The following is a 15,379-nucleotide window of genomic DNA, read 5'->3' as shown; positions in this document are numbered from 1 at the left end:
ACAGGGTGTCGGAATGGGGTCTAGATTGGTTTTTTGTGGCTACAGAGGCTTGTGGCGGCAAAACTTCTGATCTCCCGACTTTCCTAGGGTTTTTGGAATATTTGGAAACTTATAGGGCGAAGAGGCGGTGCGGGAGGCCACCGAGGTGGGCACAACCCACCAGGGTGCGGCTGGGCCCCCAGGCGCACCCAGGTGGGTTGTGCCCCCTTGGGAAACCCCTCTGGTACTTCTTTGGACCAAGTTGTGTCTTCTGGTCCATAAAAAATCCCCAAAAAGTTTCGCTGCGTTTGGACTCCGTTTGGTATTGATTTTCTGCGATGTAAAAAATAAGCAAAAAACAGCAACTGGTACTGGGCACTATGTCAATAGGTTAGTCCCAAAAATGATATAAAGTTGCTATAAAATGACTGTAAAACATGCAAGAATGATAATATAATAGCATGAATACTTCATAAATTATAGATACGTTGGAGATAATGCTTCCAGCTCGGATGCATAATCATGAATACTTCATAAATTATGCAAGACGTGAAGCGCATGCAGTACTCTGTGGATGATGCTTCCAGCCCGGATGCATAATCATGAGAAGTTAATTAATGGGTAAGGAATCAAGCATATATAATATATGCTTCACTAGAGTTCAACAAAGGCACATGTGCAAAAGAAGAAGAGTTCAACAAAGGCAAATAATAAAATGATTTCTTTCTAAATACCACTCGCTAACTTGATCACAGAGAGAAACCTCAGGGCAGCTCCAGTGTGGATCATCAAATGAAGGGCATAAAATAAAAACGAATAGTGGGCGAGGTGAAAGCTATCCAACCGGAGGGAAAAATGTTTGTCCCTTGTTTGGCCTCCTTCCTTTGACATGGATATCTAGCTCAATAGTGAACAAACCATACATTTAAATAGTTGCAAACCTATGCAATCACAACCAAAAGCATTGGATGTTCAACAAGTATTTACATCCATCGTTCCCTAAAGCTCTGGTCCGGTTGCCCATGCCAAAGGTCCCAATTTTCGACCTCATTTTCACCCACCATTTTTGCATGGCACTTCAACATGGTAGCATGGTAGTCTTGTGCAAACTTCGCCGCATCTGGATCCAAGTTTGGACACAAATGTGGCTTTCATCATAGGCTTATTCTCCTCAAGTTTGAACTTCTTGTTTTGCATGTCCATGAAGAAGCCAAACCTCTCCATCTTCTACTCCTCCTTGACCTCATAGAGTTTGACATATGCCTCCTCCTTCTTGACCATGACTTCATCAAACTTCTCCATTATCTTGGTCATCGCCCCTTCTCGCTTCTCTTTCTCCACCCCCACTTCCTCCCTGGTTCCTAGGCCTTTTGACTAGAGCAACCGCTTATTTTTTGGATCATCATCTTCATCTTAATTTGCCATGGTGGTCTTGACGGAATAGCAATAAATGCAAGCCACTTGATTTTCTCATTTGTCTTGCGCGCCCGTGGTGGTCTTGATCGAGTTTGCATTTATTCATCCAACAATGCATAAATATGAAGTGCTTGTTCTCCGTTCTTGTGGTTCAACATGCACACACCGGGTTATCCAAGGAATACGATAGCATGGTCAATAACTTACAAAAATGAGAAAATTAGTCAAATGACCACCACATAGAGCAACAAGCCACATAAATTATGAGTCTTGATGTGCCACCCCACTAAGATGCCGGTTATCACTCATTTGAAGAATTCGCAAAACTTGTTGACAACCTCTTGAATAATGTGCCATTGATGGCCTAGCAACTTCAGATTGCAATCATGTATCAGTTACGTTTGAATTGGATTATATATTTTTCTTCTCATGAAACCAATCAAGCACACTTCGCCAAAATGTCATGCGCTTTCGCCCTATATATGTCAGGAACAGGTCCACACTAGTGGTAAACCACACGTCACATATCAACTCATCCTCCTTGTAGGAGTATGTGGATCCATGCTCTTCTTCTTTGGGTCTGCGCCCAGCGGCTAGTAGTCGTTCGGTTCAAAGTAGAGTTGCTTGGTGCACACCTACTGGGTGTTCGACTACGTCTATTGTTTCGGCTGGGAGTTATCCACTTGTCATCATAGCCACTTCTGTCATGGATAATGTTCATCATCCCTCATCATTTGCCGCTGCTGCACTTGGTTGAGTCATTCTGCCAAACAGTGAGCGAAGACTGATAGATGAGAGATCCATAATTGATTTCCGTGGCTGATTGCTCCATGAAGTAGTCATTTTTTAGATCGACAGAAAACGACGCTCAATGGCCAGAGGTAAAAGAGGTCATGGACTGCTGCAGTGATTTATGGATGTAGGACGTACCGAGGTGTTGGGTGGCTTCAACTGGGCGGCTCAGAGCTGCGATTGACTAGGCGGCATTGGCTTCTCCACCACCTTCTTCCGCTTTCAAGGATGAGCTACAGCCTGACCCTCTTCCACCGTTTTGTCTGCCTTCTTCTCTTGCCTTGATGTGTTAGCCTTGGCGTAGCGCAGTCGTGACCTCCATTTGGTCCGGGTCCTGCGGGATGATGAACATCATCTTCGACTCCTCTAACGTCTCCATAGCGGTGGCAGATGACAAAACAGGGGAGGGCGACAGCACTTGTGGCAGAGGCATCAAGAGGGGTGGGTTGTCGCTTGGGAGGACGGGCAGGATTGTGACAATGTGCAGGCTCCGATTCGGTTTTGGGTGGGTCCATGATGTTGGAGTCCAACATTGCGGACATTTGGACTCCCACAAACTGATTTGGTGCCGATCTGCAGGGTTTCAGACGTGCGGACCGGTCTGGACAATTTCAACAAGTATCCTTAGATGGCTAAAAGTATTCATACGGCCCGGTCCAAACATTGGCGGGATGTTTGGTGATCCGCGTTGGAGTTGAGCTAACACTTTTGGTCATTCTATACTAGTTATTCCCTACTTTTCAAATGGACCACTAGATGTAGCATTCAGTCGTCACAACATCAAGATAACTATTAGCTAGTCAAGAAAAACACACCCTGATAATGGACTACTTTATCCAAAAACGAAATTGGACTTAGGATTCTTCAACTCCGCTGCAACGAAGGGGTAATTGCCTGATACCTCCTCCTTAGTGCTCTTTGCGCCACATAGTGACGTAAAGCTCACGCTCCCATCTCACGTGGGCCAGCCCAAAAACGCGAGCTGCTCGCATGCTCGGTCATCACCCCATCGCTCACTTGGTTGATAGCTGACTGGTCGACCGTTGACTTTTGAAAAAATATCATGGATTTGAAAAAAGGTTCATTAATTTGAAAAATGTTCATGAATCTGAAAAAATCATGAATTTGAAAAAATCATGAATTTGAAAAAATCATGAATTTGGAAAGGAGTACACAATTTGAAAATATTTAGGAATATATAAATATTCAGAATTTTAAAAATCACTAATTTGGAAAAAATTCATGAGTTTGAAAAAAGGTCAGGAAAATAAAAAAGATATCACAAATTTGAAAAAAAAGTCGAATTTAAAAAAAATTCATGGATTTGGAAACATGCTCGTAGATTTAAAAAAATGTTTGTGAATTTGAAAAGGCTCACCAATTTGAAAAATGTTCATGATTTTAAAAAGTTTGAATTAGAAAAAAGTCTATGGATTTGAAAAAAATAACAAATTGGAGAAAAGTTTATGAATCTAAAAATTGTTCCTAAATTTGAAAAAGTGCAAGAATTTAGAAAAATTTCATGAATTTGAAAAACGGTCCATGAATCTGGAGTGAAGTGCATTGTAGGTCCTTAAACTATTTCATGGGTGTCACATAGGTCCTCGAACTATGAAAATCGTCATTTAGGTCCTCGAAGTACAGTAAGTGTGTCATCCAGGTCCAAAATCTCACTAACCCCTCTAAATGGCCAGCTGGCATGGTGAACAGTGCAAAAAATAAAAAATATGAACAAAAAATCTGAAAATCTTTGGCATCAAAGATACCCCTGGTGCGTGAATAGTAAAAATGTTCATTAATTCAAAAAAATGTTCGCGAATATGGGAAAAATATTCGCGACTTTAAAAAAGTTCACAAACAATAAATTTGAAAATATGTTCGCGAACCACAAATATTGTTCGTGGGTATGGAAAAAAATGTTCGTGAACCACAAAAATTCCTGACTTTAAAAAATGTTAGTGAACTTTTTATTAAAGTCGCAAATATTTTTTCTGAATTCATCGTTCGCGAACATTTTATTAAAGTCACGAATATTTTTTCCAAATTCATCGTTCGTGAACATTTTTTAAAGTCATGAATATTTTTTCCAAATTCATCGTTCGCAAACTTTTTTTAAACTCGCAAATATTTTTCCCAAATTCATCGTTCGCGAACATTTTTTTAAAGTCGTGAATATTTTTTCCAAATTCATCGTTCGCGAACTTTTTTTAAATTCACGAATATTTTTTTGAAGTCGCGAATATTTTTTTCCAAAGTCATCGTTTGCGAACATTTTATTAAAGTCACAAATATTTTTCCAAATTCATCGTTCGCGAACTTTTTTTGAATTAATGACATTTTTACTGTTCACGCGCCGTGTCTCTTCGATGACAGAGGATCTCAGTTTTTTGATACTTTTTTATATTTATTCTTTGTCGTGTACTGTTCATCACGCATAGGAATTCAGGACGATTTGCCGCGTACTGTTACGGTTACTGTTTATGTGCCAGCTGGCCAGTTAGAGCCTGTCAGGGAGATTTTGGACCTGAATGACACACTTACTGCATTTTGAGGACCTAGATGACGATTTTCATAGTTCGAGGACCTACGTGACATCCCTGGAATAGTTCAAGGACCTACAGTGCACTTCACTCATGAATCTGAGAAAAGTTCATGAATTTGGGATTTTTTGTGTATTGGACAAAAAAGAAAAACCAAATAAACTCAATCATGGAAAAACTAGAGAAAACCCGCCATAGGTAAAAACGAGTGCAACCATCTAGAAGGTTTCCAAAATCGGTGATAAATGAATTTGAAAAAAGTGCAGGAATTCCTTTGTCAAATTCATGTACATTTGAAAATCTTCTAGATTGTGGAACCATCTAGAAGGTTTCCAAAATTGTGAATTTGAAAAGGTGCATGAATTTTTAAAATGTTCATGATGTGTAGGTGTTGGGTATGGTTACTGCGTTAACCAGTGCACCAAGTGCCAAATAGGAAAACACCAATTGCCTACCTAAACTTAATATACTCAAAATTCGTGGTTACAATCTTTTACAGCGACGGGGGCTCAAAATTTGAGCATGTACATATTAGGGATTCACAATAGAGGACAAGATGTGAGAGGTTAATATCACGAGGAGATCTAACCATCCACAACCGAAGTTTGTTGTTCATCATCTGCTACAGGTTAGCATTTTGTAGAGTGCATGCGGGTGAAGGCCACGTGCCAATTTCTCCATGTGCGTTGAAGTGTCATGAACATGATTGTGCTACGGAGCACAATGCTCCATATTTGGTGATAGGAGGAGATCGCAAGCCACGCTATGTTCCATATTTGGTGATAGGAGGAGAGTGCAAGCCAAATGTCTTCGACGGGCATTGCAACACAAAATGTTGATTGCCGAGGACTAGAAACCAAACAACTCAAAGGAGGAGGACAAAAAAAGAAGTTGTCAAACTGTGTTAGCTGGTGATAGTGAATAAATGGCAGTTGGCGAAGTCGAGGAAGGTGATGTTGTTACAGAAGGCACAAGCCTAGTCTTGGGGATGTATCTGGTGCACCGGGGCAATTTGTGCTACCGGTGCACCGGTCGCCCATTGCACATTCAAAAATATTCAAAAAAATCCTGGAAAAAAATCTAGTGCATTGACACAATATCAACGCATGTTGTCACAAAAATTTAAATCAATATCTGAAACATTGGTCGAGATACAAAAATAATAAATTTGAGACTGAATAGTACATAACATGAGTTGGGCTTCAGTTTTGGCCCATTAGCACACTGATGTCAAATTTGTCATTTTTTTATCTTGAGCATTGTTTTGAATTTTGATTTGAATTATCATGACAACATACATTGATGTTGTGTCGATACACTAATTTTTTTTCCAGAATTTTTTGAATGTGCAACGGGGTCCAGTGCATCGGTAGCACCAATTACTTTGATGCACCAGATACGTTCCCGCCTAGTCTTACCCTGTGGAAGAATCCACATGATCTTGACTTTTGTAGGAGCGAATAAATCATGGAGAGGCATGCCGCACCTGGAGGAGCGAATCAATATGTACCATCAACAAATAGCGATACACCATGCGATTACTTGCTCAACCGGCACATCCAACATAGAGAGACACGAAAGCTCACCTATTGAACATTGGAGGAAATAGCGAATGCTCTCGGCCCTCCCATGCACCCGTGGTAGGTGGAGCTTTGGGCTTTAAATTTTGTGCATAAAACTCCTTGAAAGAGTCCTGAAATTTTGCCCGTGTCTAGGGCTTCAATGCTCACCATCAGATTCATGATTCAGCGGTCGAGGAGCTCTCTCCTGATATTTTCCTATGGACATGCAGCGGCATAGGGAGCAGGACAAGCACTATCGTTCTTGCAAGTTGAGTATTTTCGTCATCTAAGTTGGTAGAAAAATATTTTTATTTTATACAAAAGCCGGTGTTGTCTGAATTCATTTTTGACAACTAAAGTTCCTTCTTTATTCATTGGTGATAACACTTACATCTTTAAGTAAAAAAAGAAGAAGCTCATTAGGAGCCATTTCAATCCACTCACTGCAGAATTTAGATCTAACTACACTAGCTAATTCATGAGCAACAACGTTTGCTTCTCTAGGACAGAATTCAAACCGAATTGAACTAAACTCACATGCCAAGTGGTAACAATCAGTAATGATGGCTGCTGCATTGCCCGCATACTGATCGTCTTTGGTCATAATCTCTATTAGTTCTGAGCTGTCGAAATTAACAACAAGCCTGTTACACCCTGCCGAAGAAGAGAGTTGTAAACCAAATTTAAGAGGCAATGCCTCTGCGGAAAGAGGATCATAACATGACTTTATTAGTTTGTTCCCAGAAACAATAAAGTGACCTCTGTCATCTCGTATGACTTCTTCCATAGCTCCATGTAGCGCGTCATAGTCGAAGGCAGCATCTACGTTCAGCTTAACAAAGCCATTAGGTGGGTTTCTCCATCCGTCCTTCTTTAGTACTGCCTTTGGGTCACATGCAAAATTTGAGCATCACTCACATTTTGTTCCTTTTTAGGGCAATCCACATTTTATTCAAAACTGGTCGGACTTGAGTGAAATCCAAATGTCAATTTTGGGGAAACACCCGGGACCCAGCCTCTACATCCCAGCCCGGCGTGGCCCAGCAACCTGACTAGCCTTCGACGCTGCCCGTTCCGGCTCCCCACTCTTCGGTCCCAGACTCCCAGTTCCATCCCCATCAGTTCCATCCCCATTTGCTGCATTCGAAATTCCCCATCCCAGATGCCCAGCACTCTCCGCCTAACCAATCTCCACATATGAGGAAGAAGAAGGCGGCGGCGGCGCCGGCGCCTGTACCCGCGGCTGCCAAGACGAAATCGGCGGCAGCGGTGCCCGCGGCTGCTAAGAAGAAGCCCCTGGCGGCCAAGAAGAAAGCGGCAGCGGCCGTACCCGCGGCCAAGAAGAAGGCGGCGGCGGCGGCCAAGAAGCGCGCATCCGGTGGAACGGCCGGGTGCAGGCCACGGAAACGGGCACGGGATGACAACGGCGACGGCGATCTCATCAGCAACCTTCCGGACGCCGTCCTCTGCACCATCATCTCCCTCCTCCCCACCAAGGACGGCGCTCGCACGCAGGCCATCGCCCGCCGATGGCGCCCCCTCTGGCGCTCCGCGCCTCTCAACCTCGACGCCAAGAACCTCAGCACCAATGATTTCAAGCAGCCGCGCCGCCGCCAAGGGCGTCGACCGTCGACGGAATCCATCATCTCCAGGATCCTCGCCGACCATCCTGGCCCTGCCCGTCGCTTCGACATCCGATTACCCTGCATCTCCCCAACAAAAAGAGAGTACGCCAAGAGTGTTGCTCAGATCGCGAGCTGGTTCCAGTCTCGGAGCCTCGACAACCTTGAGGAGCTCCATATCCACTTCCCAATCTTGCGACTAGTAGGTCCGAACCCCCTGCTCTCATCTGTGCTCCGCTTCACATCAACTCTTGTCGTGGCCACTGTTGGCTACTGCGATGTCTCAGATGAGATCGCTCCTTCATTGAATTTCCCCATCCTCAAGCATCTCACTCTGCGTTACGTTAACATCTCCGTGGGTTCATTCCATGGTGTTCTTTCCGCCTGCCATGTGTTGGAGACCCTATCTCTGGATGGAAATTCTTATAATGGCTCCCTCCACATTAGCTCGCGAACTCTTAGGAGCATCTGCTTCAGTAATTGTCATATGGGTAAAAGCGAATTGGTTATTGAGGACACCCCTCACCTTGAAAGGCTGCTTTGTCCATGGTTGGACGGCGAGGCTATCCGGGTAAGCAGGGCACCTAAACTGGACATATTGGGCCCTTTGTCACCTTGCATCTCCAATATTCAGATTGCAAACCTAGTCTTTCAGGTAGAAGTATCCTACTCAACTCTTGCACTTGGCATTCCTTCATATATTAGTTTTATGCTCATTCTTGTTTTACAGGGGTTGGTTCCAACCAGCTTCAACAATTTGATATGCACAGTGAAGGTTCTGGCTCTCGAGTTTTCTTGCGCTGATTTGAATGCGGTTCTTGACGTCCTCAGGTTCTTCCCCTGCTTGGAAAAGCTTTATGTTATGGTGAGTTTTTATACTTATTTGCTTGCTTTAAATGTCAAAATGAAAACTGATACTTGAAAAAGAACTGATTGACACGTAATTTATAATCTAGTTAGGGACGAGGGGAATTGGTGCCCGAGCCCAGCTGATCCCGATATCATTGCATTACATTCTGGACTCGGGATCCGGGAAAATAGCCCTGACACGTCTGCCGTTGGAGTTTAGAAAATGTGGATAGCCGACGAATATGGACGGAACAGTGCTGCGTACGTGGGGCCGAGGGACGTGGGTGGGCTGACGGAAACGTGCGTGCCGTCTGGTCTGTGGACCAGGACGTCGGTGGTTTTCCCAACACATGGATCAAATAAGCATGGGAAAGCTGAGCCGTCGCACAACAGCGCCGTTCCAAACAAGCATGATGTGGGTCAGTCTGGAAACCCTTGCGGGCACGTGTCTTCGACCGGTGCCGACCGACCCTCCTTAGAGCTGTATTACAGCAAAAAGAGCGTTTTTGCCTATTTTTGGAAAAATCACAGTCGGAACAAAACATAAACTGAAACACACAAAACATTAACATTAATTCAGTTTGGCCGCCAAAGAGCTTTGTTCCACATCCAACTAGACATTACATTAATCCTAGTACAACATATCTAATACTGTAGTTGGGAAACACGCTTAAGAGTCCCTCACCCTTCCTTCATGTCGGCCCTAAAGAACACCGGAAGGGACTAATTGGCACTGCGAAAGAACATAGCGACGACATACAGAAGTAGAACGGTAAGCATGATGTTGATGGCTGCAAGCCCCTGGGATACAGAAACAGCTGTGATGGCGGAGACCGGCCTGAGGACTTGATTCACCGTGACGGGTTGCGCCCGCGTGGCTTGCTGGTTCTGGTTATGAGGATGAGCTATGTGCACCACAGGGTTGCTCTGGTGTCCATGTCCCGCCATGGGGACACACAGCTGGGCGTTTGGGTACCAGGCGGCTTTAGCTGGACATGAGCAATCTTGAGCGTGGTCGTTCTTCTGACGTACTTGTGCTGGAATTCGAAGAACCGACACTCGCGTGCCCGAAAAATCAGATCGACAAGGTCAGCTCGACATCTAAGAGGGGCAGATGAGATCAGAAAGTATAATGATTGCATGGGACAGATTTACTTACGTCATAGCGGAAGCACTTGTAGAAGCGATGCCCGGCCCATTTTCCCGTCCCTGCGACCTTGGTGTTAATCTCCGCCCCGCAAAAAGGACATGGGATGAGAGGAAGAAGATGGTCTGGCCTCTGGCGGCACAGGAAGAAATGAAGAAGACGTGTCAGACATGGCGGCCGGAGTGGGCACTCGATGTAGAGGACGAGATGAAATGGGGATTTTTTTGGTTGGGTGCGGCTGGATGTGGAAGACGAGTCCGGTGGGCGGTGGGTAGGTGCATTTAAAGCCAGCCTTCCTAGTTGCCGTTTGCAGTCCGTCTGCTGGACTGGGTCAGCATGGCTCAGATATGTTGCCGAGCCATCGGGCTTCTGCTTGTTCCGCATCGCAGCCGTGACGCGCCGTTGCAATGAATGCGTCCTACCGTTCATTGCGAAAAGGAAATATATGACTGCAGAATACACTGGATGGCATGAATCCGCATGAGAATCGTTGGTGTAGATTACGGGATCATCTGAGCCCGGGCTCAGAAACGAATTTTCCGCAATTACTTTAACATCATCTTTTAAGTCTTCTTTCCTTTTACAGTGGAATGAATACTTAGAGACAGACACTATAGGAAAAATAAATGAAGCCGAGTATGAAACATACTCGGCGAACACCGTTTTAACCTCGGCGACGTGTAAGCCAAGTGTTACACTCGGCTTAGCCTACTTGGCTTAATGTGTATTTGGTACTCCAAAAACAATTGATTGACATGTATAATCTAGTCTAGTTGGCAATTACTTTAAAGTTTTAAAATATGTATCTTATAAGTCTTATTTCCTTTCCAGTGGAACAAATACTTAAACACAGAGATGAACAATGTGCGTCATTATGACCCACAAGATCCAATCAAATGCCTTGAGACCCATCTCAAAACACTAGTCTTGAAGAATTACAAAGGCGACAAGCAAGATGTTAGCTTTGCCAAGTTCTTTGTTCTGAATGGGAAAGTGCTAAATGAGATCAAATTTGGCGTGAGTGAGAAGTTCAACGAGAAATGGGTGGCTGATCAACACAGGCTGCTAGGAGTGGAAAGTGAAGCTTCTCCAGACCTTGAGTTTAAACATTGTTCATACTATTTTCGCCATTCAGATACCCATGACTTGTCAATTGCCGATCCCTTCAACAACTCTTTTCTAGCTGAAGATGATGCCCTTCCAGTGATATCATGTTCTTCCAGTTCTGACGAGGATAGCACCTGAAGACCGTGTTGTCTTTTGCTCGTTTTTATGGTGCCGATGCCTGAATATTATGTTGCTTCAGTTCAATGCTTGTTCTCTGTTTGTAGTTTGATGTTCCTTTGTAATTCCCAGGATGGTATGTCATGGAACTAGTTCACTCTCAAAAGTTGTAACTGTGAGCTAGTAAACTCAGGATCAAACTCCTCTCTTAACATGTCTTTTGTCTGAGAAAGGACTACTCAGGTTTCTCCGTTTCTGTCAGCAATGCATTCTTGGTGGTCAGATGTTGCACCACTCGAAATCAGAAACTCATGAAACCTCTCAGTAGCTCTTTTTCACACAAGCAAAAGTTCGACTTGCTACTGACTTTTTGGTTCCCTTTCAGTTCGATGTGCTTAAAGCGAGAATAAAGTGGTTGCAGAGATGCATATTTAGTTCCACACATTTAACAGATAACAATAGTGGCAATATTCATTGTCCATGTGATTTCTTTTTCTCTTCATTCAGTGAGGTTTAGGGCGAATAATATGCAAAGTCCTCATCTCCAGATACTGGAATCATTGAGACACATAGCAATTTTCTTAAGCAGGGCTGCATATTTGGTTCCCCAACTTCCACAGGTAATAAGGACAAGAATCAAGATTCATGGTCCATGTGAAATATTTTCCTCCATCTTATTCAGTAAAGTTTATGGTGAATAATATGCAGACATCTCCAGATACTGAAATCATTGCTTTGTACATATTCAAGGTGATGCTAGTAAGATGTTGCAAATGTAGATTATATTTAGGCAAATCTGGTGTTGTATGAGTTGGCATACTAAAATGTAGGAAACACATCCTCTGTGAACTTGATTTCCTTATGCAGCCAGTCTAGCATTTTGCATTACGCTGTTTTAGAAACATTTGACAGCATCTGATTTCAGAAAACAAGTTCAGCTAGAAATTCCCAGCATTGTTTCAAACCGACCACTGATTAAGGAAGAAGGAAGTGGTCCAGCGCCGGGCGTCCGTCGAGGCCTTTGCCGTCGTAGTGAGAGAGGAACTCCCCCACCGTGATGCTCCTGTACAACGGCGGCGCCGACGAGGACACCTGTTCCTCGATGGGGCCGTACACCGCCGTCGTCGTCCTCAGGTCGGCATTGAAGAACGCCGCCACCGAGATCCTTGCCCTGTCCCTGCTCCTGTTGGCTACCACCCGGTGCTCCACGCTCTTCAGCCTCCCGTTGCTCACCAGCTGGAGCAGGTCGCCGACGTTGATCACCAGAGCGCCAGGCACCGGAGGGACGTCCACCCACACCGACCGCTTCTCGCCGCCGCTGCCACCGTCGACGAGCACCTGGAGGCCGGACATGTCGTCCTGGAGGAGCACGGTGAGGAACGCCGGGTCGGAGTGCCGGCTGGTGCCGAGGGTGAGGTGCGGCTGCGGGCACGGCGGGTAGTAGTTGCTCACCACGCTCAGGCCATCTACGCACCCCATCTTCTCCAGCCGATCCGGCGCCAGCCCCATGGCCTCCGACACCAGCTCCAGCACCCGCACGGCGAGCCGCCGCACCGCGTCGCCGTACTCGAGCAAGACGCCCCGCATGGAGGCGGGGAGCTCCTCCGGCTCCGGCGGGTCCGGGAACGCCTGGCAGAACAGGGTGTCGCGCCAGTTGGCCGCCGGCGACTGGAACAGGTCGAAGTTGGAGTTGAACCGGACCTTCTTGGCGAGGTCCCGGGTGTAGTGCGGCGTCTTGGCCTCGGCCGGCGACTCGTGGAACCGCCGCACGGACGCGACCATCTCAGCAAGGAGGTCAGCCGGCACGTCGTGGTTGACCACCTGGAAGAAGCCCACCGTCTCGGTCGCCGCCCGCACCTCGCCGACCACTTCGGATCGGCGGCCCGAGAGGTCGATGACCGGGATGGTGGCGGTGGAGGAAGTGGCGAGGGAGTCGGGAGGGTGGTGGAAGATGGGCAGGATGGTGGTGACCCCGGCGTCGACAAGGCCCTTGACGCCGGCCTTGGTGTCGTCGAACGCCTGAAGCTCCCGGCGGCGGTCGTAGCCAGCTGTACCTTTAGTGGCGGTGGACATGGCGCCGGCAGCGGTACTCTGTGGGGGATTGGGGAATCAGGAGTATTGGCCCGCGTGAGAGTTCGTAGGTTGCTTTGATTGCTGCTGTGCTTCGATCAATCGGTGATGTGTTGTCGGATATGAGAGCACGCCTCCCACGCGCGTGTACGTCGACTGTCATCTATAGTAGCACAGCAATATCACGTCTGGACGATCCTATGCGCCGGCCGACCGGCGCGAGAGTCTGGCCGGTTGCCACTCAGTCGTCCGATTGAGGTAATGAAGACCGTCTGATTCCTCTTCCCACGAACATGTCACTCTCTCCTTTCTCGTCCAATCATTCCTATCCTCTCACCTCGCACCAACCGCTACAGTACTCTCGCTCTCCCTCGCCTCACCCAACGATGCAGCGCTTGGTCACGGCGACGTGCATCAGCAGGTCGTCGTTTGTCGCGGTCGTGAGGCTATTGCCGCCGCAGCAATGCGCGCGTGCAATACGATGTCGCTGCCATCCTAGCAATCTGGGTGGCCCGTCGTAGCGTTGCCGAGCATGGTCGTAGCAAACTGTGTTGCTGGTTGCAACATCCCATGGTGCCCGTCGTAACATCTCTGGTGCATGTCGGGTGGTCATCGTGGCGTCGCCAGACATGGTCGTAGCGATCCCGACGATCGTTACAGCTCCGCCATGATCTGTGTCGTGGAAGTGTCACGATGGATGTCCTCGTAGAAGGACTTAGTTGCGAAACCATTGCGACGAGGTTAGCTTAAAGGGGTTAAAACGAGACAAAGGACACGAGGATTTATACTGGTTCGGCCCCTTGCGGTGAAGGTAAAGGCCAACTCCAGTTGAGGTGGTATTGCTAGAGTTTCGATTACCATGGAGCAAATCTGCTTTGCCTTGCTCTCGACTTGATGTTTCTTGCCCTAAGCCGCTGCCGGGTCGTCCCCTTATATACACGGGTTGACGCCCTGCGCCTACAGAGTTCCGGCCGGCTCATATAACGTGTCCGGCTCGGTGACGTATCTTACATACCTTACATTACAAGTCTATACGTACATGACGGTTTATACTTACGGGCCTTAAGCCGCCTCTGGGCTTGGGCCTCTTACAAGCCTAACTGCGAACCGCCATCTTGTATATTCTTGGACTTCACATAGATGAACCGCCATTGTGGCTGACCCGACCCCTCCTGGGCAGGTTATATCTGATAGTCATATCCCCAACATTAGGCCCCAGATTGATTTGAACTTGTTCATGTCAATCTTCAACACTTAGAAAAATCCTTCTACATATGGTGTGAAAACCTTGTAACCCGCCATGACGTCATCTCCAAGAATTTTGAAAACCCGCCACGACGTCATTTTAACAGATCTTTATCTTTACTGTCCTTTCGAAAATTGAGGCGTCCAATTAGTTGGATAATCATCATTTGGCCTCCTCATTTTTCGCGCCTGCATGTTGCCCCTTTCCTTATAAATAGGGTGAAACCACCCCTTTCTCATTCTCCTCTCTTCTCCTTCTCGTATTCTTCTTCCTCGCGACGCACCAGCCCTCACAAGCTCCGCCATCGTCGACCTCCGTCCCCTTCATCAACTACGGCCGCTGCATCGCCCTGAACGGTCCAGAAACACCGCGACACTCCTTCGCTGTCAGCTAGCATCAGTAAGTCTCCCCTTTTACTTTTCATGGATATGTTCTTTAGGGTTTCAGTGTTCGTCGATGCTCATCGCTCCTCCTCCTTCTTCTTGCTAGATCGCGTAGTTTTGATCTGAAAATAATATAGGTCATGTGCGGTAGCAGTTTTAGCACCCGCTTTTGACATTAGAATATATCCTCATTGCATTAGATCTCTTCTGGGGCACCTCCACTTTTCTGCTGCCGCCTCTGTAGGTTTGGAATTTATTTCCGTTTTCTGAAAAGCCGTAGATCCGGATTTATAGCTTTAACCTGTGGAACATGTTTGTCCCAACACTTAGCAAATTTTGCTCTTGGTAGACCTTGAATATCTTAGTCATGGCGGCTTACTTTGACGGCTTATCATTACTTCATATATCATTAGCCCTCGCTTAAGTCACCATTCTGAACATACACTGCAACTGTTAACTTGTGATTTCACCAACTAACTTGAGCCGGCAAATTATTCCCTTCCTTTAGGTTGTCCTTTCATCATGCCGCCAAAGACAGTTACTACATGT

The 15,379-nt window shown here is 46.3% G+C and overlaps 2 protein-coding genes across 2 annotated transcripts; one reads left to right on the top strand and one right to left on the bottom strand.

Moving 5' to 3' along the window:
- The first annotated feature begins 7,346 nt into the window (after positions 1-7,346).
- On the top strand, positions 7,347-11,379 carry LOC123190821 (F-box/LRR-repeat protein At3g59190). The gene is made up of 3 exons (XM_044603554.1): positions 7,347-8,566; positions 8,642-8,776; positions 10,739-11,379. The coding sequence occupies exons 1-3, from the start codon at positions 7,487-7,489 to the stop codon at positions 11,150-11,152; spliced, it is 1,629 nt and encodes a 542-aa protein (XP_044459489.1). The 5' UTR covers positions 7,347-7,486; the 3' UTR covers positions 11,153-11,379.
- A 407-nt stretch (positions 11,380-11,786) lies between these two features.
- Positions 11,787-13,327, bottom strand: LOC123190830 (DIBOA-glucoside dioxygenase BX6). The gene has a single exon (XM_044603564.1). The coding sequence runs from the start codon at positions 13,202-13,204 to the stop codon at positions 12,107-12,109; it is 1,098 nt and encodes a 365-aa protein (XP_044459499.1). The 5' UTR covers positions 13,205-13,327; the 3' UTR covers positions 11,787-12,106.
- Between the last annotated feature and the right edge of the window lie 2,052 nt (positions 13,328-15,379).

Source organism: Triticum aestivum, chromosome 1A, assembly GCF_018294505.1.
Source record: "Triticum aestivum cultivar Chinese Spring chromosome 1A, IWGSC CS RefSeq v2.1, whole genome shotgun sequence".
Lineage (NCBI taxonomy): Eukaryota > Viridiplantae > Streptophyta > Magnoliopsida > Poales > Poaceae > Triticum > Triticum aestivum.
This window is presented reverse-complemented; position numbering and strand designations above follow the sequence as displayed.